We start from the raw sequence: 26,834 nt of genomic DNA on the forward strand, positions 1-26,834 counted from the left end.
TGTCGACAATGACACATCATTGTCGTGTCAATCTTTCCAATCTTTGCCATTCTGACAAGTGAAAAATGGGAATCTATTTTCACATTATTGCTTTAATTATTAGCAAGTTGAACATCATTTCATATTCATACTTTTTTGGCAAATCACCTATTCAGGTCCTTGTCCTTTTCTGTCAGGTGTTTTATTTTTTAGTTTTATAAAAAAAAAATTTTGGCCTCTTCAATAAGTGGTGCTGGGAAAACTGGACAGCTACATGTAAAAGTATGAGATTAGATCACTCCCTAACACCATACACAAAAATAAGCTCAAAATGGATTAAAGACCTAAATGTAAGGCCAGAAACTATCAAACTCTTCGAGGAAAACATAGGCAGAACACTCTATGACATAAATCACAGCAAGATCCTTTTTGACCCACCTCCTAGAGAAATAGAAATAAAGACAAAAATAAACAAATGGGACCTAATGAAACTTCAAAGCTTTTGCACAGCAAAGGAAACCATAAACAAGACCAAAAGACAACCCTCAGAATGGGAGAAAGTATTTGCAAATGAAGCAACGGACAAAGGATTAATTTCCAAAATTTACAAGCAGCTCATGCAGCTCAATAACAAAAAACAAACAACCGGGCCTCCCTGGTGGCGCAAGTGGTTGAGAGTCCGCCTGCCGATGCAGGGGATACGGGTTCGTGCCCCGGTCTGGGAGGATCCCATGTGCCGCAGAGCGGCTGGGCCTGTGAGCCATGGCCGCTGAGCCTGCGCGTCCGGAGCCTGTGCTCCGCAACGGGGGAGGCCACAACAGTGAGAGGCCCACATACCGCAAAAAAAAAAAAAAACAACAACCCAATCCAAAAATGGGCAGAAGACCTAAACAGACATTTCTCCAAAGATATACAGACTACCAACAAACACATGAAAGAATGCTCAACATCATTAATCATTAGAGAAATGCAAATCAAAACTACAATGAGATATCATCTCACACCAGTCAGAATGGCCATCATCAAAAAATCTAGAAACAATAAATGCTGGAGAGGGTGTGGAGAAAAGGGAACACTCTTGCATTGCTGGTGGGAATGTGAATTGGTACAGCCACTATGGAGAACAGTATGGACGTTCCTTAAAAAACTACAGATAGAACTACCATATGACCCAGCAATCCCACTACTGGGCATATACCCTGAGAAAACCATAATTCAAAAAGAGTCATGTACCAAAATGTTCATTGCAGCCCTATTTACAATAGCTCGGAGATGGAAACAACCTAAGTGTCCATCATCCGATGAATGGATAAAGAAGATGTGGCACATATATACAATGGAATATTACTCCGCCATAAAAAGAAACAAAACTGAGCTATTTGTAATGAGGTGGATAGACCTAGAGACTGTCATACAGAGTGAAGTAAGTCAGAAAGAGAAAGACGAATACCGTATGCTAACACATATATATGGAATTCAAGAAAAAAAAAAAGTCATGAAGAACCTAGGGGTAAAACAGGAATAAAGACACAGACCTACTTGAGAATGGACTTGAGGATATGGGGAGGGGGAAGGGTAAGCTGTGACAAAGCGAGAGAGAGGCATGGACATATATACACTACCAAACGTAAGGCAGATAGCTAGTGGGAAGCAGCCGCATAGCACAGGGAGATCAGCTCGGTGCCTTGTGACTGACTGGAGGGGTGGGCTAGGGAGGGAGGGAGGGAGGGAGATGCAAGAGGGAAGGGATATGGGAACAGATGTATATGTGTAACTGATTCACTTTGTTATAAAGCAGAAACTAACACACCATTGTGAAGCAATTATACTCCAATAAAGTTGTAAAAAAAATTAAAAATAAGCACCTGAAAAAAAATTTTGTACATAAGAATATACTGCTTTATCTATTGTTCAGGCTACTAATACTTTTTCCATAGTCTTTCGGCTATTTTTCTACTTAGATTTATAGTTTTAAATGCTTTATATTAGAAAAGAAAACAATTAAGTCAATGATCTAAATTTGTACCTTATGAAGCTAAGAAAAATGAACTGATCAACCCAAAATCTGTAAGAAAAAGAGGCTTATCTATAAGCCTAAGAGCAAAAACTGATTAAACAGAAAACAAACAATAGAGAAAATTAACCACGTCAAAAGTTGGTTCTTTCAAAAGAGTAATAAAATTGATAAATGCCTAGCAAGGTGGATCCAAAAAAATGATAAAGAACACAAAACACCAATGTCAGGAATGAAAGAAGGAGCTTCACTACAAATCCTATAGAGATCAAAAGGTTAATAAGGGAATATTATTAACAACTTGATGCCAGTAAATTCAACAACTAAGATGAAATGGAAAATTTTACTGAAAAACACAACTTATCAGAAGTGATTCAAGACCCACTGAAACTCTGCATAGCCCTATACCTACTATAAAAAAACGATTCATTATCAAAATTTTCCCAACAAAGCAACTCCAAGTCCAAATGCTTTCAGTAGTAAATTCTAGCAAACTTATAAAAAATCGAACAGGAAGGAGATCAAGATGGCAGAATAGGAGCATGCAGAGCTCACCTCTCCCCATGAACACACCAAAAATATATCTACATGTGGAACAATTCTCACTGAAAACAAACTGGAGACTGGCAGAAAGACTCTTGTACAGCCAAGACTCTACCAAAGAGCACATGGTGTCGAGTAGGAAGGGAAGAGAAGCAATCAGTTTGGGACCTGGGCCCCTGGGAGGGGACACAGAAGAGGAGGCGGGTTACACGGGCTTGGAGATATCCTCCCCAGGGGGTGAGTAGTTCGAACCACATATTGGGCACCCCAGCCCTGGGGTCAGACACCAGGAAGACAAGTCCTCTTAGCTGGTTTGAAAACCAGCGGGACTGACAGCAGGGCTGTAAAAACCTAGACTCCACTTGTGCAGAGCACACACACGCTCACTTCTGAAACAAGGCAGAGGAAGCAGATTGAAACGGACCAGGATTCTGGCCAGCTTCCCATGACCGTGCGCTGGTCTGAGCTAAGCACTGGCTCCAGACTCTCTTGCTCTGTGGAACACTAGGGTAAAGGCTGCTGCAACTAAGGACAGTGTGCAACTCTGGGGGACAGAGCCAGCTTGGACCAGCAGGACATCTGAACGGGGCAAAGGCAGCCATTCCTGGTGCTCATGGAGGCAAAAGATTGGAAGCAATATGGAACTCTGACTGGTGTGCTGAGACTGCCCTAGTGCACCCTGGCCTACAGCAGGCACCACTCTGGCCCCTTTCTCCAGCACTGCTCCCCTCTGGGGTGAAGGTGCCAAAGCTGGGAGCGGGGAGAGCACACTCTTAGAGGCAACAGAACCAGCTCACACCTGACCCTCTAGCAACTTGGGATCTGACCCCACCACCGATAGGGTGGTATAGGCCAATGAGCAGAGAGAAGCCCTGGTTCACACTTGGCTGTGGCTCCAACCCCTCCATCCCCAGGCCCACCTCTTACCAAGGTGATAGCTACCAGCACACCATGGGGGAAGACATGACTCATGCTCACAACAGATCTAGCTCTCCCACCAAAGCCACTGGGTACATGCAGACTGTATAGGGACACACTCCCACAAAAGGACACCATTCAATACCAGGCTAGGTAACTATTTCACCTAATTTCACAGGGCAGAGAAAGTTAAGTGAAATGAGAAGATAGAGGAATTTCTTTCAAATAAAAAAAACGAGGAAAAAAACACAAAAAACAACTAAAGAAACACAGGTAAGTAATTTACCAGACAAAGAGTTCAAACCATTAGTAATAAGAATGCTAACTGAACTAGGGGAAAGAATAGATGAACAAACTGAGAATTTTAACAAGGAACTAAAAATATAAAAAGAGAACCAGTCAGAACAAAAGAATAACTGAAAAACACTAAAAGGAATTAACAGCAGACTAGATGATGCAGAAGGACGCACAGTGATCTGGAATAGAGTATAATGCAAATCGCCCCATCTAGGAAGTAAAAAAAAAAAAAAAGCAAATTTAAAAAATGAAAACAGTTTAAGGAACCTCTGAAACAACATCAAGTGTACAAATATTCACATTATAGAGGTGCCAGAGGAAAAGAGAGAAAGGGGTCAAAAATGTATTTGAGGGACTTCCCTGGTGGTCCAGTGGTAAAGAATCCACCTTACAATGCAGGGGACACGGGTTCGATCCCTGGGCAGGGAACTAGATCCCACATGCGGCGGGGCACTAAGCCCACACACCACAACTACTGAGCTGGCACGCCTCAACTAGAGAGGCTGCGTGCCACAAACTACAGAGCCCATGTGCTCTGGAACCTGCACACCACAACTACAGAGCCGACACACTCTGGAGACTGCGTGCCACAACTAGAGAAGAGAAAACACGCATGCCACAACTAGAGAGAAGCCCACATGCCGCAAAGAGCCCGCGCGCCACAATGAAAAATCCCACATGCCTCAACGAAGATCCCACATGCTGCAACTAAGACCCAATGCAGCCAAAAATAAATTTTTAAAAAATAAATAAATAATAAATAAATCTTTTTTAAAAAATGTATTTGATGAAATTGACTGAAAATTTCTTGAACTTGAAGAAGAAACAGATATACAGGCACAGGAATCACAGAGTCCCCAAAAAGATGAAGCCAAAGAGACCCACACCAAGACATATCACAATTAAATGGCAAAAGTTAAAGAAAAAAAGAGAAATCTAAAGCTAGCAAGAGAAAACAAGGAATCACACACAAAGGAAATCTGATATGATTATCAGCTGATTTTCCTGCATAAACTTTGCAGGCCACAGGGAGTTGCATTATATATTTAAAATGCTGAAAAAGAAAAACCTGTAACTGAGGATACTCTACCCAGCAAGATTATCATTCAGAATTAAAGGAGAGATAAAGAACTTCTTAGGCAAGCAAAAACTAAAACAGTTCATCAATACTAAACCTACCCTAAAAAAATGTTAAAGGGTCTTCTCTAAGTGGAAAAGAAAAGGCTACAACAAATAAGAATCTATAAGAAAGGAAAAAATCACAATAGGAAAGAAATATATAGTAAAGACTGTGGATCAATCACTTAAATAAGCTAGTATAAAAATTAAGAGACAAAAAAAATGGTGAAATCAACTATAACTACAACAAACAGTTAAGGGATAAATATGAAGATATAAAACATGACATCAAAACACAAAACGTGGGGAGGAGAGTAAAAAAATATAGACCTTTTTAGAATGTGTTTGAACTTAAATGACTACCAGTTTAAAACAAGTAGATATAGTCAATATGTCAACATATATGAACCACATGGTAACCACAAATCAAAAACCTACAATAGATACACAAAAACGATCAAGAAAGAAACACAGGGCTTCCCTGGTGGTGCAGTGGTTGAGAATCAGCCTGCTGATGCAGGGGACACGGGTTTGTGCCCCAGTCCAGGAAGATCCCACATGCCGCGGAGCGGCTAGGCCCGTGAGCCGTGGCCGCTGGGCCTGTGCGTCCGGGGCCTGTGCTCCGCAACAGGAGAGGCCACAACAGTGAGAGGTCCGCATACAGAAAAAAAAAAAAAAAAAAAAAGAAAGAAACACAAGCATACCACTAAAGAAACTATCAAACCACAAGGGAAGTAACTAAAAGAAAAAAAGAAGAGAGAAGAACTACAAAAACAACCAGAAACGAGTAACAAAATGGCAGTAAGTACAAATCTATCAATAATCACTTTAAATGTCAATGGATTGGACTTCCCTGATGCCGCAGTGGTTAAGAATCCGCCTTCTGGGCTTCCCTGGTGGCGCAGTGGTTGAGAGTCCGCCTGCTGATGCAGGGGACATGGGTTCGTGCCCTGGTCCGGGAAGATCCCCCATGCTGCAGAGCGGCTGGGCCCTTGAGCCATGGCCATTGAGCCTGCGTGTCTGGAGCCTGTGCTCCACAACAGGAGAGGCCACAACAGTGAGAGGCCCACATACCGCCAAAAAAAAAAAAAAAAAAAAAAGAATCCGCCTGCTAAGGCATGGGACCTGGGTTTGAGCCCTGGTCTGGGAAGATTCCACATGCCGTGGAGCAACTAAGCCCAAGCACCACAGCACCTAGCCTGCGCTCTAGAGCCTGCGAGCCACAACTACTGAGACTGTGTGCCACAACTACTGAAGCCTGTGCTCCACAACAAGAGAAGCCACCTCAATGAGAAGCCCATACACCGCAATGAAGAGTAGCCCCCACTCACCGCAACTAGAGAAAGCCCGTGCGCAGCAACAAAGACCCAACACAGCCAAAAATTAAAAAAAAAAAGTCAATGGACTAAATGCTCCAATCAAAAGACACAGGGTGCCTGATCAGACTAAAAAACAAGACCCATCCATATGAGGCCCACAAGAGACTCACTTCAGAGCTAAACAAACACACAGATTGAAAATGAACAGCTGGAAAAATATTTCATGCAAACGAAAACAAGAAAGCTGGGGTAGTAATACTCGTATCAGACAAAATAGGCTTTGAAACAGTCTATAACAAAAGACAAAGAAGGGCATTATATAACGATAAAGGGATCAACACAAGGGAGAATATAACATTCATTAACATATATTCACCTAATATAGGAGCACTTAAATATATAAAGCAAATATTAATAGACATAAAAGGAGAAGTTGACAATAATACACTAGTTGTAGGGGACTTTAACACCCCACTTACATCAATGGACAGATCATCCAGACAAAAAAATCAATAAGGAAACAGCAGTCTTAAATGACACATTAGACCATTTAAAATTAATAGATATCCACAGGACTTTTCATCCAAAACTAGCAAAATACAGTCTTTTCAAGTGCACATGGAACATTCTCCAGGACAGACCACATTCTAGGCCACAAAACAAGTCTCAACAAATTTAAGTGGACAAAAATTATATCAAGCATTTTTCCCAGACACAAGAGTAGGAAACTAGAAATGAAGTACAGGAAGAAAAATGGGAAAAACATAAACACATGGAGACTAAACAACCTGCTACTAAAAAACCAATGAGTCAATGAGTCTACGAAGAAATCAAAGAGGAAATCAGAAAGTACCCCGAGACAAATGAAAATAAAAACACAACTTTCCGGGCCTCCCTGGTGGCGCAAGTGGTTGAGAGTCCGCCTGCCGATGCAGGGGATACGGGTTCGTGCCCCGGTCTGGGAGGATCCCATATGCCGTGGAGCGGCTGGGCCCGTAAGCCATGGCCGCTGAGCCTGCACGTCCGGAGCCTGCGCGTCCGGAGCCTGTGCTCCGCAACGGGGGAGGCCACAACAGTGAGAGGCCCGCATACCGCAAAAAAAAAAAAACAAAAAAAAAAACACAACTTTCCAATATCTATAGCACGCAGCAAAAGCAGTCCTAAGAGGTAAGTTTACAGCAATACAGGTCTACCTAAGAAACAAGAAAAATCTCAAATAAACAACCTAACCTACCATCTAAAGGAATAAGGGAGAAAAGAACAAAGCTCAAAGTCAGCAGAAGGAAGGAAATAATAAAGATCAGAGATGAAATAGAGACAAAGAAAAAAAAAGAAGAAAAGATCAATGAAAACAAGAGCTGTTTCTTTGAAAAGATAAACAGAATTGATAAGCCTTTACTCAGGCTCATCAAGAAAAAAAAAAAACACAGGACCCAAACAAACAAAATTAGAAATGAAAGATGAGAAATAACAACCAATATCACAGAGATACAAAAAATCTTAGGAGAATACTACTACAAACATTCATATGTTAACAACTTGGACAGCCTAGAAGAAATGGTTAAATTTCTAAAAATGTACACTCTTCCAAGACCAAATCAGGAATAAATAGGCAATCTGAAAAGATGGATCACAGTAGTGAAAATGAATTTGTAATAAAAGAAAAACCTCCAAGGAGACAAAAGTCCAGGGCTGGATGGCTTTACAAGGGAATTCTACCAAATATATAAAGAGCTAATACCTAGCATTCTCCATGATTCAAAAAATTGAAGAGAACGGAATACTCCCAAATTCATTCTATGATACTGAAATCAGACAGCAACACTACAAGAAAAAAAAAAAAGGAAAGAAGATTACAGGCTAATATGTCTGATGAATATAGATGCAAAAATCCTCAACAAAATACCGAATTCAACAATACATAAAGAGGATCAGACACATGATCAAGTGAAATTTATTCCAGGGATGCAAGGTGGTTCAATATCCACAAATCAATCAATGTGATACATCACATTAACAAAACAAAGGATAAAAATCACCTGATCATCTTAATAGATGACAAAATTCAACACTTTTTCATGGTAATAACTCTAATCAAAGTTCATATAGATGGAACATATCTCAACATAGAAAAGCAATTTATGACAAACCCACAGCTAACTTCATACTCACAGTGAAAAGCTGAAATTTTTCCTCTTAGATCAGAAACAAGACAAAGATGCCCACTCTTGCCACATAGTATTGGAAGTCCTAGCCACAGCAATTATACAAGAATAATAAATAAAAGGCATCCAAATTGGGAGAGAGAAAGTAAAACTGTCACTATTTGCAGATGACATGATACTATATATAGAAAACCCTAATGTCTCCACCAAAAAACTATTAGAATAAATGAATTCAGTAAAGTTGCAGGATACAAGATTAATACACAGAAATCTGTTACTTTTCTATACACTAATAATGATCTATCAGAAAGAGAAAGCAAGAAAACAACCTTGTTTAAATTCACATCAAAAAAACAAAATACTCAGGGTTAAATAAACTTAACCAAGGAGGTGAAAGACCTATACTCTCAAAACTATAAATACTGATGAAGGAAATCAAAGATAATACAAAGTAATGGAAAGGTATCTTTTATTCATGGACTAGAAGAATTAATATTGTTAAAGTGACCATACTACTGAAAGCAATCTACAGATTTAATGCAATCCCTATCAAAATACCCATGACATTTGTCACAGAACTAGAACAAATAATTCTAAAATTTATATGGAACCACAAAAGACCCCGATTGCCAAAGCAATCATGAGAAAAAAGAACAAAGTTGGAGGTATCAGTTGCCCTAACTTCAGACTATACTACAAAGCTACAATAATCAAAACAGACACATGGATCAATGGAACAGAGAGCCCAGGAATAAACCCATGCACTTATGGTCAATTGACCTATGACAAAGGAGGCAAGAATACAAAATGGAGAAAAGATAGTTTCTTCAATAAGGGGTACTGGGAAAACTAGACAGCTACAAGAAAAAGAATGAAATTAAAACATTTTCTCACACCACATACAATAATAAACTCAAAATGGATTCTCAACCTATATATAAGACCAGAGACCATAAAATTCCTAGAAGAAAACATAGGCAGCAATATTGTTTTTGGATCTGTATCCTAAGGCAAAGGAAACAAAAGCAAAAATAAACAAATGGAACCTAATTAAACTTAAAAGCTTTTCACAGCAAAGGAAACTATCAATGAAATGAAAAGACAACCTACTGAATAGAAGGAAATATCTGCCAATGATATAACTGATAAGGGGTTAATATCCAAAATATACAAACAGCTCATACAACTCAATATTAAACAAACAAACAGCCTAATTAGAAATGGGCAAAAGACCTGAATAGACATTTTTCCAAAGAAGATATACAGACAGCCAACAGGTACATGAAAAGATGCTAATCATGAGAGAAATGCAAACCAAAACCACAATGAGATATCACCTCATACCTGTAAGAATGGCTATCGTCAAGAAGAACACAAATTGGTGAGGATGTGGAGAAAAAGGAACCCTCTTACACTGTTGGTGGGAATGTAAATTGGTGCAGCTGCTATGGAAAACAGTTTGGAGGTTCCTCAGAAAACTAAAAATAGAACTACCATATGACCCAGCAATTCCACTCCTGGGTATATATCTGAAGAAAACAAAAACACTAATTTGAAAAGATAATGCACCCCAATGTTCACAGCAGCATTATTTACAATAGCCAAGATACAGAAGCAACCTAAGTGTTCATCAATAAATGAATAAAGATGTGGGGTGTGTGTGTGTGTGTGTGTGTGTGTGTGTGTGTGTAAAGTGGAATATTACTCAGCCATAAAAAAGAATGAAATTTTGCCATTTGCAACAACATGGATGCACCTGGAGGGTATTATGCTTAGTGAAGTAAGTCAGAGAAAGACAAACGCTATATGTTATCGCTTACACGTAGAATCTAAAAAATAAGACAAACGAATGAATATTACAAAACAGAAGCAGACTCAAACAGATATAGAGAACAGACTAGTGGTTACCAGTGGGGAGAGGAAAGGGGGGGAGGGGCAAGATAATGGTAGGGAATTAAGAAATACAAACTAGTATATATAAAATAAATAGGCCACAAGGATATATTGTATAGCACAGGGAATACAGCCAATATTTTATAACTTTAAATGGAATATAATCTATAAAAATATAGAATAACTATGTCGTACACCTGAAACTAATATAAGATTGTAAATTGACTATACCAATGTTACACAAACACTTTCAGAAAACAGAAGAAGGAACACTTCAACCCATTTTATGATGCCAGAGTTACCATGACACCAAAATCAGACAAAGATGTTAAAGAAAACAATAAATCAAAAGCTTGACCATAAAGGTTAAAATCCTTAACAAAGTATTAGCAAATAGAGTCTAGCAATATATGAAGACAATAACACAGCATGACCAAGTAATATATACCAAAAAACAAAACAAACAAAAAAAACTCAAGGTTTTTTTTTTTTTTTTTTTTTTTTTTTTTTCTTTTTGCGGTATGTGGGCCTCTCACTGTTGTGGCCTCTCCCGTTGCGGAGCACAGGCTCCGGATGCGCAGGCCCAGCGGCCATGGCTCACGGGCCCAGCCGCTCCGCGGCATATGGGATCCTCCCAGACCGGGGCACGAACCCGTATCCCCTGCATCGGCAGGCGGACTCTTAACCACTTGCGCCACCAGGGAGGCCCTCAAGGGTTTTTTTTTTAACATTTGAAAATGAATTAATGTAACCCACCATACTAAGCAAAGAAAGGAAATGCCATATACAGATGCAGAAAAAACATGTAACAAATTTCAACGTCTATTCATGATTAAAAAAAAAAAAAAGACCTCCTCCTGTTTGGGAAAAGCATCTTAGGAACTTGTTTGGAAACAAGCATTTTTGAGAAGACTGCTACTCTAATCTACAGATCCTGGACTTCACCTGCAACATGTCCAGCCTCCAGCTAACCCTGCTCACAATCCTAACTGGCTCTTGCCAATCTATCCTGTTTGTCCTGAATTCAGTGGTTTTTGTATACTGACAGACTCCTTGGTTTGTCTCAAGTCTGAAGTCAAGGGGAAATTCTGTCAGCAACCAAGGACCTCTGTTCAGTCCTGCATGGTGGGTTTTTCCTCCAATAGCAGAGCTTGTCCCTATACTTGTGCTCCTAAGTGTATAGTTATATAGTTAAACCACCCCCCAGATTGTCTCTAATTGTTGAATATACTGTGCGGTGTTAAATACATTGCACCCTTAAAGCTGTCTGTTCCTTTATCTTTATTTCAAAAATCTGAACATATGGCCAGCATATGCTTGAGCTCATTGTTGGTGAAATTTAAATGTCAACAAAATAGTATACTCATTAAAAAAATTTTTTTAATAAAATAAATTTTTTTAAAAACCTCTCAGCGAACTAGTAACGGAAAGAAATCTTCCTCAACCTGATAAAGGGCAGCTATGAAGATCTACAGCTAACATCACACTTAATGGTGAAAGACTGAATACTTTTCCTCTAAGATCAGGAACAAAGCAAGAAAATGTCTGCTCTCACCACTTCTATTCAACTTTGTATGAGAAGTCCCAGCCAGGGTCATAAGACAAGAAAAAAATAAATAAAAAGCATCCAGACTGGGAAGGACGAAGTGTTCCTCTTCCTAAATGATAGAAATATTCATGTAGAAAATGCTAAGGAAATGACAAAGAAGCTACTAGAATAAGTGAGTGTGATGAGACAAAACACTATTTTGAGTTGTTGCCTAGGCATTTTACAGTGTTCTATCCTGCTCATACCAACAGTGCTGACATTTAGATAAACACCAAGCTTCGGAGTCCTGCCATAAATTCCTGCTTTGCTTTTCCCGGGGCACCTTTTAAAACAGTCACTTAGAGCTAAGCCCTCAAGAAGTTAGTGACCTCTACCCCAACCACCTTAAACGTACTAGGTGCTTGCTACTCTTTCTATCTCCTGTTTGCTTGTGAACTGAGATGGAGGACTGCCCTTCCCCTGGTTCATTGTGCCTCCCCCCACATTTCTGAGATATATAAGTAATAAATTTTGTGACCCTACTTCCTTTGTGTGGATGTAATCAAACTATGCCTTCAATCAAAACAAGCTCATGGCTTCACGTCCCCAAAGTGAGAGCTCAGATACTGAGGGAGCTACCTGCCAAACCCCTGTGGATAGCTTGTGCCCCCTCATTCAGCAAGTCATAATCTGCATATTCTTAATTCAATACACCAGCTCCAGCTTCTCAACACAGTGAGTTTAGCAAGGTTTCAGGATATAAGATCAATATATAAAACTCAATTTCTATATACTAGCAATGATCAATTGTTAAATCAAATTTAAAATTCCATTTGCAATAGTATAAAAGTTCATAAAATACTTAGGAATAGGTTTTTTTTTTTTTGAAGATGTTGGGGGTAGGAGTTTATTTATTTATTTATTTATTTTTGCTGTGTTGGGTCTTCCTTTCTGTGCGAGGGCTTTCTCTAGTTGTGGCAAGCGGGGGCCACTCTTCATCATGGTGCATGGGCCTCTCACTATCGCGGCCTCTCTTGTTGCAGAGCACAGGCTCCAGACGCGCAGGCTCAGTAGTGGCTCACGGGCCCAGTTGCTCCACGGCATGTGGGATCCTCCCAGACCAGGGCTCGAACCCGTGTCCCCTGCATTAGCAGGCAGATTCTCAACCACTGTGCCACCAGGGAAGCCCAGGAATAGGTTTTTTAAAGACATATAAAATTTCTACTGAAAACTATAACATATTGCTGAGAAAAAGTAAAGACCTATTAAATGGAGAAATACACCATGGATTGAAAGATTCAATATCATCAAGATTCAGTTCTCCCCAGATTTGATCTATAGATTCAATGAAATCCAAATCACAATCCCAACAGGCTTTTTATTATATATTGATAAGCTGATTATAAAATTCATATGGAAATGCATAGGGTTTAGAATAGGCAAAACAACTTTGGAAAAAAATAAAGTTGGAAAACTTACACTTCTTGATCTCAACACTAATTATAAAACCATAATAAGCAAGACAACGTGGAAATGCCATAAAGAAGAACAAATGGATCAATGGAACAAAATAGAGAGTTCAGGAATCAATTCACATTTCTTCAACTAATTTTTCACAAGAATACCAAAAAATTCAATAAAATAAAGGATAATTTTTTCAACAAATGAGGCTGGACAACTGATGTATGGAAAGAAGTGAACCTCAATCCCTGTGGTTGCCAGCCTCCAAGAACCCTTAAAGACTCTCAGCTCTTGGTATTCATGCCCTCGTATAGTCCCCTACCACAGAACAGGGCTGGTCTGCATGAACAATAGGATATTGCAGAAATGATGGCGTGTGACTTCTGAGGCTAGGTCACAAAAGACATTGCAGCTTCGCCCTTGTTTCTCTTGGATAATTCTTTCAGGACAAATCCAGCTACCACATCATAAGGACACTCAAGGAGTCCTATGGAAATGTCCATTAGGTGAGGAACTGAAGCCTTTTGTCAACAACCAGCTCAACTGCCAAGCATGTGAGTGAGCCATATTGGAAGTAAATCCTCCAGCCCAGTCTAGAGGACTGTAGCCCACCTGACATCTGCAACTTCATGAGATCCTGAGTAAGAAGCTCTCAGTTAAGTCACACCCAGATTCCCAATCTACTGAAACTGTGAAATACGAAATGTTTAAAGCCATTAAGTTTGGAGGTAATTTGTTACACCACAATAGATAAGCAATGCAATCCCTGCATCACACCATACACAAAACTAATTTAATATGAAACACACCCCTAAAAGTAAAATTAAAAGTATAAATCTTTTAGAGGAAACATAGGAAAATATCTTTGTGCTCAGGGAGTAGGCAAAGGTTTCTTAGATAGGACACAGAAAGCAATAACTATGAAAGAAAAAAACTGATAAATTATACTTCATTGAAATTAAAAACTTCTCTTCGTCAAAAGATTGCTAACACAATGTGTATATATGTATATAAAATTTTATATATATACATAAAATCAGCACATTGCACACTTTAAATATCTTACAATTTTGTTTGTCAATTATACCTTAATAAAGCTGAAAAAAGATCATTAATAAAATGTATAGGCAAGCCGCTGACTGAAAGAAAATATTCACAATACATATATCATGAAGGACTTGATTCTATAATATATAAAGAACTCCTACAAATCAATAATAAAAAGGCAAACAGTCTAATTTTTTAAAGTGGGCAAAAGACTTGAACAGACACTTCAAAAAGGAAGATATAAAAATGGCCAATAGGTACATGAAATGATGCTCAACATCACTAGTCATTAGAGGAATGCAAATTAAAACCATAATAAGATGCCATTATACACCGCTAGAAAAACTAAAAAGACTGACAACACTAAATGCCAGCAGTGATATGGAGCAATGGAGACTTTTATACCTTGCTGATGGGAGTGTGAAATGGCACAACCACCTAACATCAACCCTGTGACCAGCAATTTCATTAAGAGGTATTTACCCAGGAGAAGTGAAAACATATGTCTACAAATATAACTGTTCAAGAATGTTCACAGCTGGCTTATTAACAACAGTCTAAATGTGGAAATAGTCAAGTCAATAGGGAAAACGTATAAACAAATTGTGGAATATGTATACAATGGACAACTATTCAATAATAAGAAGAAACAAACTACAGATACACACAACAACATGGGTGAACCTCAAAGACATTATGCTGAGCAAAAGACACTAGACTTGAGTGTGTACTGTACAATTCCATTCATATAAAATTCTTGAACAGGCATATCTAATCTAACATTTAAAAAACAGAATATGAGTTGCCAGGAAGGGAAAGGGGGCAGTTGACTGGATAGGGACACAAGGGAACTTTCCTCAGCAACATAAGCGTGTGGTTAACACATGTATACTTCTGTCCGAAATCTATAGCTTAGATTTGTGCATTTTGATTTACATAAATTTTAAAGAAAAAGAACCATATAAAATAATAAGTTGTGGGTGGGAAGTGGAACAAGTTACAGATAATAGAGGATGACAGAATGTTGGTAATTTTGGAGCTGGGTGATGGCTACATGGGAGTTTATTATACTATTCTGTTTACTTTGTATTTGCTTGAAATTTCCATAACAAAGCTAAAAACAGAAAGCCAAAGACATAAATCATAAACCCAATGTTTAGCTGATTCATCTGAAATACAATTACTCTGTCAAATTGCTGTAAAAGTTTCTAATCACTCTCAATTTCTATATGCAATTTGTTGCCATCCAGTTACAAACTATCTATGCCTGGCACCAGCTGCCAGCCCACACTATTCAACAGCACTGTGCTAACCTGTTTTGCCTCATTTTTCTTCTTCACCAAATAATAACAGGAATAGCAACAACATTTGCCTCTTAGAAGTTTTATGAGGATTAAATAATAAAGTACGTAGAGTGCCTTGACCAGTGCCTGACACAGAACTCTTCCAAAAGCATTAGCTATTAGTCTCATTAATACAACCTGCTACCATTTTTTTTTAATTCCTAGGATCTATTTAGTTGCCAGTAACTAAACAGTCAACTACGAGATACAGAGTTTACTCTCCTCAGAATGGGAGCCACTGAAGGGTTCTGAGCAGAAAAGCCCTATAATACGAATTGTGCTTTAGAAAGAACACTCGCATCTCAGCCAGTCCTCATGAATGTTCAGCTTATTAATGGGCTGAAATTTCTGTGTTTTAAATATAGTATGTATGTTTCTACCTAGGGACATTTATCAGCACTTGTACAGAAAGCAGAAGGTTTTGTTTCAAAATGATACTTCTGTAGAGCTCTCCTCAGAGGACAACTGAAGATATTTGCAAATACAGTATATTAGGTAATTTCATCTTCTGGTCTGGATCTAATCAAATGAAATTGTCACCAAAACTAATTTAGGGTCAACAGTGTTTCTACACTAATGATGACCTGAGGCAGACAAGCTATTAGGACGCTGTTATAACCGAGAAACTGTTAGGATAAGTACCTTCTTATACTCTTCTACCTAGTAGAGACAACCCAAGTTCCACTGACTGTGCCTTGTAAGACACTCTATAGCACAAGGAAGAGTACTGTGCAGGTTTCCAGCACATGCAATCTTGTTACCATAAAGTGTAATTTAAACACAGACCCTAATATCACTGTTACCCCAATTTTAAAAAGTATACTTTATTTTCCAACCACACAAATGACAAAGTACATATTTCTATAAACACCATTCCCTATATTTTAGGGAACTAGTAACCTAAACATAAAAACGAATCTGCTTATTCTACCAGCAACTATTTTCATGGCAATTTGAAGTAATAAAACAAAATAAAATGTGTTGGAAAAAAGTCAAGTGAAAAGCACAATAACGTTACCCCAACAAATCAACTGTCTTTAAACAGAATAAGTTCTTCTTTCCTTTCAAATAAAGAGAACCAAAAATGTCAGCAATAAAAGCGCACGTAATTAACATAAATCATAGCGATGCTATGCCATGGAATAGGAAAACAGACAAGTTACCGATTCATAGGTCAAAAACATTCTCCATACCCCTGCCTGAATTGTAACCAGTGAACTGTAGAACTCTTAAGACTTTCTGAAAGTTGCAAAGAATTCAGTAACTCGTATAAAACCTCATTAACAGTTACTGAAATACCACAAACACCTGTTGCCAGTGTGTTCCGACAGCAGCTTTTAAGTGGAAATGTTTACGTGCAAAAGCCCTGGGTGCGGTAACTGGGCGAAGCCCCCTCGAGCATATTCCCCGCCGCTGGGATTAGGGAACTGGGAAAATAGGGGTGGCGGGGGGTCGGGTGGAAATGCTGCCTCTGCCCCACACCTACTCGGCCGCCATCCTCCCGCCCGCGCTCCACTGCGCAGGGTACTCACAGCTCTAGTCTCGTACAGGACCAGTTTCTGAACCGAGCTGATAATGGGGGCGGCGGCCGTGGGCATGGCCCGAGCTAATGGGGGCCCCCACGGCAGAGCCCCAGGCCGCGGCCCAGGTTGTGGACTGCCCCAGGAGACTCGAACAGAAGACGTCTCAGACCCTGGCCCCCAGCTTCAGCCGGAAAAAACACCGCCTGGGCGATAAATATATAGTGACCAGCTAATACGGCTTAAGTGTTTCCGGATCCTACGCCCCACCTCCAGGCAAGCCCAGCCCCAGGCACGGAGGGGGCGGGGCTGGAGGGTGCACCATAGAGAGGTCGTGTAGAGGATCCCAGAACCTGCGTACTGCCGAGGGAGGAAGCAAAGAGCGCCATCTTTGGTACTGGCAAGAGAAAAAGTGGGTGGGGAGAAGAGCTGTTGGTTTACTTAGTTGAATCTCTCGTTTATTTGGTCCTTCTCTTTAGAAAAGTGGATATTTGGGGACTGGATTGCTTCTTTTGAAGAGGTTCTCCGAGTTGCAGATAGATCCATTCCCAAGTTGGTCTGTTTTTCCCTGCCTACTTCTGCCCTTGTGTTCTTGGAAACCTACAATGTTCTTTCACTGAGTGTTTCCCCCGCCGCCCTCGCTCTCTTTGTTGTCTATTTTACCCTTAGAAGAGTCAACAAAACCCACATCGTCCAGAGGGTGTGTGGTTCAAGCAATTTATTGTGAATCATCTAAAGTTGGAAATTTCCAACTGCCACATACTTGTGCACGAGGTTAACGATCTGTAAATTCTAAAAATGAGCTGCCGAGTGCAATGCAGTGCAGTGTAGCACTGGCTTTGTAGTTTTGCGTTAAAATAAGTTTTCGGGGCTTCCCTGGTGGCACAGTGGTTGAGTCCCCCTGCGGATGCAGGGGACACAGGTTCGTGCTCCGGTCCGGGAAGATCCCACATGCCGCGGAGCGGCTAGGCCCGTGAGCCATGGCCGCTGAGCCTGCGCGTCCGGAGCCTGTGCTCCGCAACGGGAGAGGCCACAACAGTGAGAGGCCCGCGTACCGCAAAAAAAAAAAAAAAAAAAAAAAAAAAAAAAGGTTTCTTCCTTTGGATGTGCGTGAACATAAATAGACAATGCATGTACCCTACCCTCTTTGATCATCACCTTCCATTTTTGTGAAAAGGAGTGTATTATAATTATGAATACAAAATTAGGTACAAAAGTGAATATTGAAAATGAGAAAATAAATCACAGCCCCACCTCCCGAAGCCCCGCCCCCCGAGAGGTTTTGCGCTCTTCTCAGCTCTGGGTTCCCTTGGTAACCGCTCAGCAGATCCCTTGCCAACCGCCCCACAGAGAGTCCCGGGAGGCGGCTACGGCCTGCTGGTGGGGTCCGCTGGGGTCCGCTGCGGCCAGGTACGTGGGGGTCGGAGTCCACCGCTCGGATGCATTTTGGTGTCGCACGAATAGAATCCCACATCCTGCGTGGACCCCAGACCAGTTCCTTTTCTTGCAAAACTAAACTTCGGGATCTCCGTAAATTCCTCTTTTTAAACCCACTTCCCTTTTCAAGTATCAATGTCTTCATTCCACAGATACTTACTGAGCACCTACTGTGAGATGTAAGATGTACTCTAGTGACAGCTAACCCAGCCTAGGTAGAAGTGCTAGGTTTCCCAGGAGATGGGCCCCCTGTTAACCGCAGAACCCACTGCTAGAGGATTTTTCAACTGCTATAAGTGTAAGGAAACTTTAAAATTTAAAATCCATAATGTGACATTAGGGATTATATTGTAAATTCAAAATTGAGAAGTTACAAAATTTTTAAATTAATATTTAATTATTTATTTTACATTTTCTTTCATAGTTTGGGACCCTTTTTATTAAGAACTAGAAAGATGGCCATGTCAGTTCTGGCATTTTGCATTGACTTAGATGTTTTAACTGGGAAAAATATTTAGTTCTGTTCCACTTCATAATGGAAACCAACCCTTCTGAACATGAGTTAAGTATTTGCACAATGTTTTTATTTAGGATAACAACTCGAAATAACTGTAGAACTCTGGTTTTCCAATATTTAGTTTTCAGTTATTATGTTATACTATAATTAAGCACTTTCATTCGAACCTGGTCTTAGTTTTGTTCACCCAGAATTAGATCCTGAGACAAAATTTGAGGACAAATCGTTTACGTGGGCAATAATCTAGCGAACAACAGCAGGAAAGGGAAGGAAGCTAATAAAGGGAATATTATCAAGCAAATTTCTCTGTGGGCTGAATTCACTGGGGAATGCTTGGATGTCTGTCCCAGTTATTCCTTGTAAGGGGAAAGGGAGCTGGGGTATTTATCCACCAACTCCCATCAGTTATTGGTTGAGGGCTGCTATGGCAGAACATTAATTCCCTGTAACTTCTAGTCTGCCCTGTGCTCAGGCAGAATAAGTTCTGGCAGCTAGAAAGAGTCCTTAGACAAAGAGTCCTTAGACAAAGAGTCCTTAGACAAAGAATCACACATGCCAGCCCTTGGAAGTTGGGCTGGCCATCCCTGGAAAAGGCACATATCAAGTGGATAGGGGCAGGGCACTAATAACATCTGCTACGTTCCACTCTCTGTGCCACTCATAGTCACTCCCCTCCCCACACATTAAATTTCCAGCACCTTGTCACTGGTTCTTCAAGGTGGTGTCTGGTCCCAGTTTCTAAAAGAAAAGGAAGCACAAAAATACAGATATCTCCCTGCCCCCAATTATGCAGCAGCAACTACCTCCACCTGCCAGTGCAGTAACTCCTTATACAAGGGTGTGACTCATTGGGGATCACCATATATCATGTTTGTTACACCACTCTCATAGCCCCATTCACATGCTTCTTCCGCAGAGCTCTTTTTTCTCTTATCATCCAGTCTTGCTCCTTCCAGGCCCTGCACCAAGCCATTCAGCACTGGATTCTCCAAATTGAGGACCTAGGAATACTGCTTAAAGCCCTACCCACCAGAAGGATTTCCCCTAATCACCATCTCTCAGGGCTACACCTGAGTGGGACTAAAGCCTGAAAGCATTCCATTTACAGCTTGCACCAATATATCATGATTCATCCATGATTTTTTTTTTTGTTTTTTTTATCAGCTGTTCCTAGGGAATTCCATATGCGGTATGAGCCAAGAGACACTGGTGAGCCAGAGATAGGTGACATGGGGGTGTCTAGGCTGCTTGCTTATGAAATGTATTTGGCCTGATCCCAGTGTTGCATTTTTCTCGTTCAGTGGATTACTGCTGTGCCTGCCCAACTTGAGGACTTGATTGTCTGACATACCCAGCTCACGATGGGCACTTCCGTGTGACGTCCCATGGCCAGGCATTCTAAGATCCCAAAATGTATCCTACCCAGCACAGCTACCTCTAGCATCGTGGGATCTGGCCAGGTATACGGCCCATGAAGCAAGGCCTCGGCACCGTAGCCTGAAACTGCTGCAGAGCTCTCTCTTGCTCTCGGCCTTACTCAAAACTGACAGCTTTCCAAGTCACCCCTTAAATGGATAAGAGCAATATTCCCAAATGTGCTACATGCTGTCTCCAAAAACTAAAGAGACTTACAAAATATTGCACCTCTTTTTTAGAGGTAGAAGGTGTAAGGTACAGTAACTTGTCCTTTACCTTGGAGAGAAGGTCTCAGAATGTCCCAGACCACTGGCCTTTTAAAACTTCACCAATATAACAGGTCCTCGAATCTTTGTAGGTTTATTTCCCACTTTCTGCTGCCCATACGTCTTATGAGGGCATCCAGAACACTTGCTACTTCCCGCTCACCAGGTCTGATATTGTCAATATTGTGGATCAACAAGACCCCTTTGTTCTATATTTGTTACAAAGAGCAGTAGAGTCCCGGGGTAAGACTAAATGTCCATTGCTGACTGTTCTAAGTAAATACAGACTGCTTCTGATCCTCCTCCTTGATGTGTATTGAAAAAAAATGCATTTTCCAGCTGAGTAGCTACATATCAAGTCTAAGAAGCTGTGTCCGTCTAGTAAAGTTCTCTGCACAGCAGTTGCAATTGGGACTGCCCCTAGTTACATTTACAGTGGTCCAGTATCATCTGTCATGATCTGGTTTTTGCAGAAACTCAGACTAGAGAATTAAACAGGACAATGCATCTTTTAAATAGTTTTGGGGTAGCACTCTTCCATTTCGTTCAGGATGATTTACTATTGTTTATCTAGGGCAAAGGCTAAGGAGCAGGTGTGCAGTTTCATGAGCTTCCACTTGGCCTTTTCAACCACAGAGGCCCTTATTCCACAGTTAAGGAATCCCTGTGAAGGTTTTTCCAGCTGCAATCCCTATTATGCACTCAAGGACCAGGAAAATAACCACCGAGTGATCCTTCAGACCCTTTGGATGCACTGTAAGACAGACTTGAGCCAAGGTTCCATTTGTCACTGGTTCTCCACTTGCCCTCGCTCTAATGCAAGGCTATGATGGCATTTTGGATCTGCTGGTATTGATGTCAGCTGAGACCCTGTGTCCTATAACTGTTGAAAGAGGAGAATATTCCTATTTCCACAGTGTCTATTTCTCTGGTTAATTGTTGTAGGTCCTCTTGGGGAAGGATTGGGGAATCCCTATTATAAATACTTGCTATGGAGTTGTAGGCTAGATCCTCAAGGACTCCTTGCCGTCCCTTCAATGGGCTCTGGAATCACGAACAAGGAGTCATGACTTCCACTGTGGCTGCTGACATCAGCCTTTGGTTCACTTACCCTTTTTCGTTTTTAGAAATGTAAGTTAATCAACACTTTCATCGACTGCTCATCTGTCTCACCCCTAGGGAGCCCATGGTTTATCACTATCACCGCAGATCTCTGTGGGTCTTGCTTGTGGCCATTCTGGGCTTGCTGCCCATTACAGTAATTATACCTACTTTGTTTCTGACAGTTAAGGGCTGCCACCTGGCCTCTGCTCTTCCAGACCCTGTCATCCCCACTGACACATGAGAACCCAGTATCATAGCAGCCTCTCCCTTACTTTAAATCCTGGCCCAGAAAAGGACAGCCACCACTGAGCTTAATGATGCCAGTGCCCCCTTACTAGCTCATTCCTTAACATGTTAATGAAAAGAGTGCCCTCTGTCCATCCCAAAGAGCAGAGTAGGCTGATGGTTCTCTGGCCTAACATAATAAATCCATTTAACATGCCACTCCTGTGAGTATTTAACACCTGCCTCTGTGCCCTGTCAAGGCAGTTCTGGAATTTACACCTCATTGTTTTTTTCCAAGCTTCAAGTATCATTACCAGCAGTGAATTAGGATTTGCTCCAGGTGTCCTAGCTAGGATGTTAAACTATGAGTCATGGGAGACAGCCCACTATCAATAAACTCCTATCCAGTCTGCATTCCCCTCACCTGACACCCTCAAGATCTTTCCCAGGTGTGTTCTCCTGGTTCCTGTTGGTACACTCAAAGCCAGGCCCTGGAGCTCTTTAGGTGCATAACACCTTTCTTCCTGTCCAGTGCCTCCCCAGTTGGGCTGGGCTGACACTTGACCCCAGTTACTGCTCTAGAAGCTATGAGGGGAAATAAGCTTGTAAAAGTCGAGCATTGTCTTCTGAGGCATCTGCCTCAGGTGAGGCACGGAGAGGCTGCTCTCTTCCATAAATGAGAAGGTTACTTCTGTTAATACAGAGCATTTGGGGGTAATCTTGGGGTTCAAAACTCAAGGTACTTAGACATCCAACTAGATATCCCCATCCCAGGCCTTATCGCCCTTGTTTTAGTGTGCTTTATGGAGACTCCTTAATAAATGCATGATCTCTCTAAGAGGTTTAGATGCATTTTCTCCTTTACAACTACATTTTATACTAGCATTACTTATTTTGATGGTATTTTTTAAAACCTTGAAATTTCAGCCCTTTAGTTCCTGAAGTTTTCATCTCAAATCTTTTTAATATACTAGTAGTACTTCTTACTACATCTAATTTCATATTGTCATCTTAAAATAATATTGGTATATTAAGCCCATTTGAATATTCTTAACTTCCACAGAGAAATGTAATCATATCTCATTTACCTGGAAGTATATAGCCCCCTCCAATCCATTTTTCATTATTCTGTGAACAATGTCCCAGACCACTGGGACAAAGTTTTGTTTCATTTTTCAAGTCTATTCATTAAAGTATTTTCATAAGGTTTTGTAACTTTTCCATAAAAGGCTTGTATATCTTTTGTACTATTTAATCCTGTTTATTTTATATTTTTGCTGCTAAGTCATATTTATATTTGGTTACATGTTCTAGCTATTTTTGATATATAGAAATGCAACTGAATTTTGTTTAATGGTTTTGAATTCAGCAAATTGGATTATCTTATTAATTCTTAAAATTTATCTGTGACATATTTGGGTTTTCTACGTAGACAGTCATATCAACTGGGAATAATTACACTTTTCTTTTGTCTTAAAAAGAACATTTTAAATATTTAATCATTAAATATAAGGGTGTCTTTCACTCATACCCTTTATCAATAAAAGAAGTTCCCTTCTATTCTTAGTTGCTAAGAGGTTTATCTTTTTTTTTTTTTTTTTTTTTTTTTTTTGCTGTACGCGGGCCTCTCACTGCTGTGGCCTCTCCCGTTGCGGAGCACAGGCTCCGGACACACAGGCTCCGCGGCCATGGCTCGCGGGCCCAGCCGCTCCGCGGCATGTGGGATCTTCCGGGATCGGGGCACGAACCCGTGTCCCCTGCATCGGCAGGCGGACTCTCAACCACTGCGCCACCAGGGAAGCCCAGAGGTTTATCTTTTATTGAACATTAAAGGGTGTTGAATTGTCTCATATTATTTCTACATCTATTAAGATAATCATATAGTTTTTCTCCTTAAATTTATTTTAATATGATAAATTAATTTTCTCATACTAACCATCCTTGAATTCCTGGGGAAACCCAACTTGGCCATGATGTTATTATCTTCTTAATATATTGCTAGATTCAACTTGCTAATACTTTGATTAGGATTTTTAAAAATCTTGTTAATGAATGAAGTTGGCATATAATTTTGCTTTTTTGGACTATTCTCTGGTATAGGTATGGAAGTTATATGAGAGCCATAAATTAAGTAAGAAGTCTCCACTTTATCCTTTTTCTGAAAGAGCGTCTATAAGATTGCAAGACTTGGAGCACTTCAATAAAACCATCTGGTTTCCTTATGGGAAGATTTTTAGTTACTGATTGTTTCCTTAATTGTTATAGAACCACTCAAGTTTTCTCTGTTTCTTAAGAAGCTGATTTTTCTAGTAATTTGTCAATTTTGCCTAAGTTTTCAAATTTATTTGGGATAACTTTATGATAGCCTCTTATTATCTATATATCTGCAGCATTATTTTCTCTGTGGTCCTTCCTCCTATGTCTAATATTGTTTGATCAAGTAGACAGTAAATCAGTAAGCATTATGGAAGATTTAACCAATAAAATTCACAAACTTTATGTAAACAACATTTAAAGAACACTACATCAAACAAATATAAATTGTGTATCCTTTTCAAGGATGTAGACAATTTTTTTGAAAATTATCATGTGGTAGGCCATAAGGCAAGACTCAACAAATTTCAAATAATTAATATAATATGGAGAACAGTCTCTGATTAAGAAATCAACAGCAATGAAAACGTAGGAAAATCTTAGTTTTGAGATGTGAGAAAACACACCTCTAAAAAACCAATGTTTCATATTATTTAATTGTGCCTTCTATCTTCAGTTCTTGATCAATCTTGACAGTTTTCTATTTGTAAATCTCTTCAAAATACCTCTATTTAGCTTTGTTGCCCTTCTTTATATAATGTTTTTCTATTTTATTTTATTTTTTTTAATTTTTTTTTTTTTTGCGGTATGTGGGCCTCTCACTGTTGTGGCCTCCCCCGTTGCGGAGCACAGGCTCCGGACGCGCAGGCTCCGGACGCGCAGGCTCAGCGGCCATGGCTCACGGGCCCAGCCGCTCCACGGCATATGGGATCCTCCCAGACCGGGGCACGAACCCGTATCCCCTGCATCGGCAGGCGGACTCTCAACCACTTGCGCCACCAGGGAGGCCCTATTTTATTAATTTTTAATACATATTTTTCTATTTTTCTTTTTCTAACTTCTTAAATTGTGAGCTTATATATTTTGATATATATTATGTTCATTATTTTTCAGTTCTACGTATTTTCTCATTTCCATTAGGATTTCTAATTAGAGCCATTAGTAGGCCCTACACACATACCCATTGACAAATTTATATGTGTATACACATATAACATATTTAGTTTGATTTTTTTAAAGCATTTGCTATTGGGTTTTTGTTTGGCTGGTTGTGTGTACACTAATTTGATCTTTAATAGAATATACACATCAAAACATACATGTGGATATATACATGTATGTATTTTTTCCTTTAGTCTCTCAAAGATACTTTATTTTAGCTGTCTTATATAGCATATAGCTGGCTTTTGCTTTCTGTCTCAAACTATGAACCTATTATTGTTTTAATAGATCAGTTTAACTTATTTGCCATTATTGGCAAAATCCATCTTTTAGTGGCATGGAACGGCTTCTGGGCTAAGTAAATTCACAGAATATTCTAGTTCTCCCTAACCTGCCTGCCCATTCCTCCTAAACTAGGCACTTTAACAATCTTACTCTTTCTTACTGTAGTATTTTGTATTATGACTTCTCAAGAGAAGACAGAAGAGCATCCTTTTGTGGATATATTTAATGAAGATGAAGCTGACAAAAACTTTATGTTGTCTAAACCTGTTTGCTTTGTTGTATTTGGGAAACCAGTAAGTTATCTCTTCTAACTTTTTATTTAATATATTTTTTAATTTTTAAAGTCATAATCTCATGTTACCATACAAGATTGAAAACCACATCGTGTGCTAATTTTTTTTGAGTGTTTGTTAGACTTTCACTGTATGACAAGCTCTGATATAGTATTGGTTGTAAATTTTAACTTTCTCTCCTCTTGTACACTATTATTGAAAAGGAACCTAGATTGTATTTATCTTTGCTTTATATTATGAATAAATTAACTCATCAAAGCACTGCACCATGACAATTGTTAGTAGTATGTGATCCAAGGTTATTTCACACTCAATTTTCATATAAAACTTTCTGTGAAATTTGTTGTGAGGCTCTCTGGATATGTGAAGACAGGACACTAAAGAGACAAATGGAGGATACTCTCATCAGTGTCTAAAGCTCCTGAGAGGGGATGTGCTTCATCTTTACCCACAGTGTGTTAGTGGACCTATGTATTATCTTTCTGCAAAACAGGAAGAAACCAAGAATGGCTGTCGTAAGATAGCTCGCCTTCCTAGGCAGTTCTAGTAAGGACCTCTAGATGAGAGCTTTTTTCAGCCTCTGAGCTTAGTTGGTAGTTACCATTAGAGGGCCTAAGGTGGTTAATATAAAAGCCTCTCCGAAATAGCAGAGTCTAAGGGCTGACTTGATTTTCTAGAGACCCCAGGACAGGATCAAGAAATGGTTCCAATAACTTCTATTATGTTTCAAAAAACAGAATAGAATTTTAAAAGTCAACAGTGGAAGCAATCAGATGCAAGTGTTACTTCATTAAAGTGAACTTTTACCTTTAAACTATGATACTTTTCAAAGATGTCCATTAAGAAGGAGTTTTTGCTCTTGAAAGTTGCTAAATGGAAGTCTGTCAAGA

The 26,834-nt window shown here is 39.8% G+C and overlaps 2 protein-coding genes across 2 annotated transcripts in view; one reads left to right on the forward strand and one right to left on the reverse strand.

Annotated features, from left to right (window-relative positions):
- Positions 1 to 17,392, reverse strand: part of FIG4 (FIG4 phosphoinositide 5-phosphatase) — a 139,355-nt gene extending 121,963 nt beyond the window's left edge. The window contains exon 1 of the mRNA XM_060115196.1: positions 17,159 to 17,392. Within this exon, the coding sequence (XP_059971179.1) occupies positions 17,159 to 17,224 (66 nt within the window). The 5' untranslated portion in view covers positions 17,225 to 17,392. The remainder of the gene's footprint in view (positions 1 to 17,158) is intronic.
- An 8,435-nt stretch (positions 17,393 to 25,827) lies between these two features.
- The window catches only part of AK9 (adenylate kinase 9), a 105,596-nt gene continuing 104,589 nt past the window's right edge, over positions 25,828 to 26,834 (forward strand). The window contains exon 1 of the mRNA XM_060114541.1: positions 25,828 to 25,944. Coding sequence (XP_059970524.1) covers positions 25,828 to 25,944 — 117 coding nt within the window. The remainder of the gene's footprint in view (positions 25,945 to 26,834) is intronic.

The sequence above is a fragment of the Mesoplodon densirostris genome, chromosome 12 (genome assembly GCF_025265405.1).
Source record: "Mesoplodon densirostris isolate mMesDen1 chromosome 12, mMesDen1 primary haplotype, whole genome shotgun sequence".
NCBI lineage: Eukaryota > Metazoa > Chordata > Mammalia > Artiodactyla > Ziphiidae > Mesoplodon > Mesoplodon densirostris.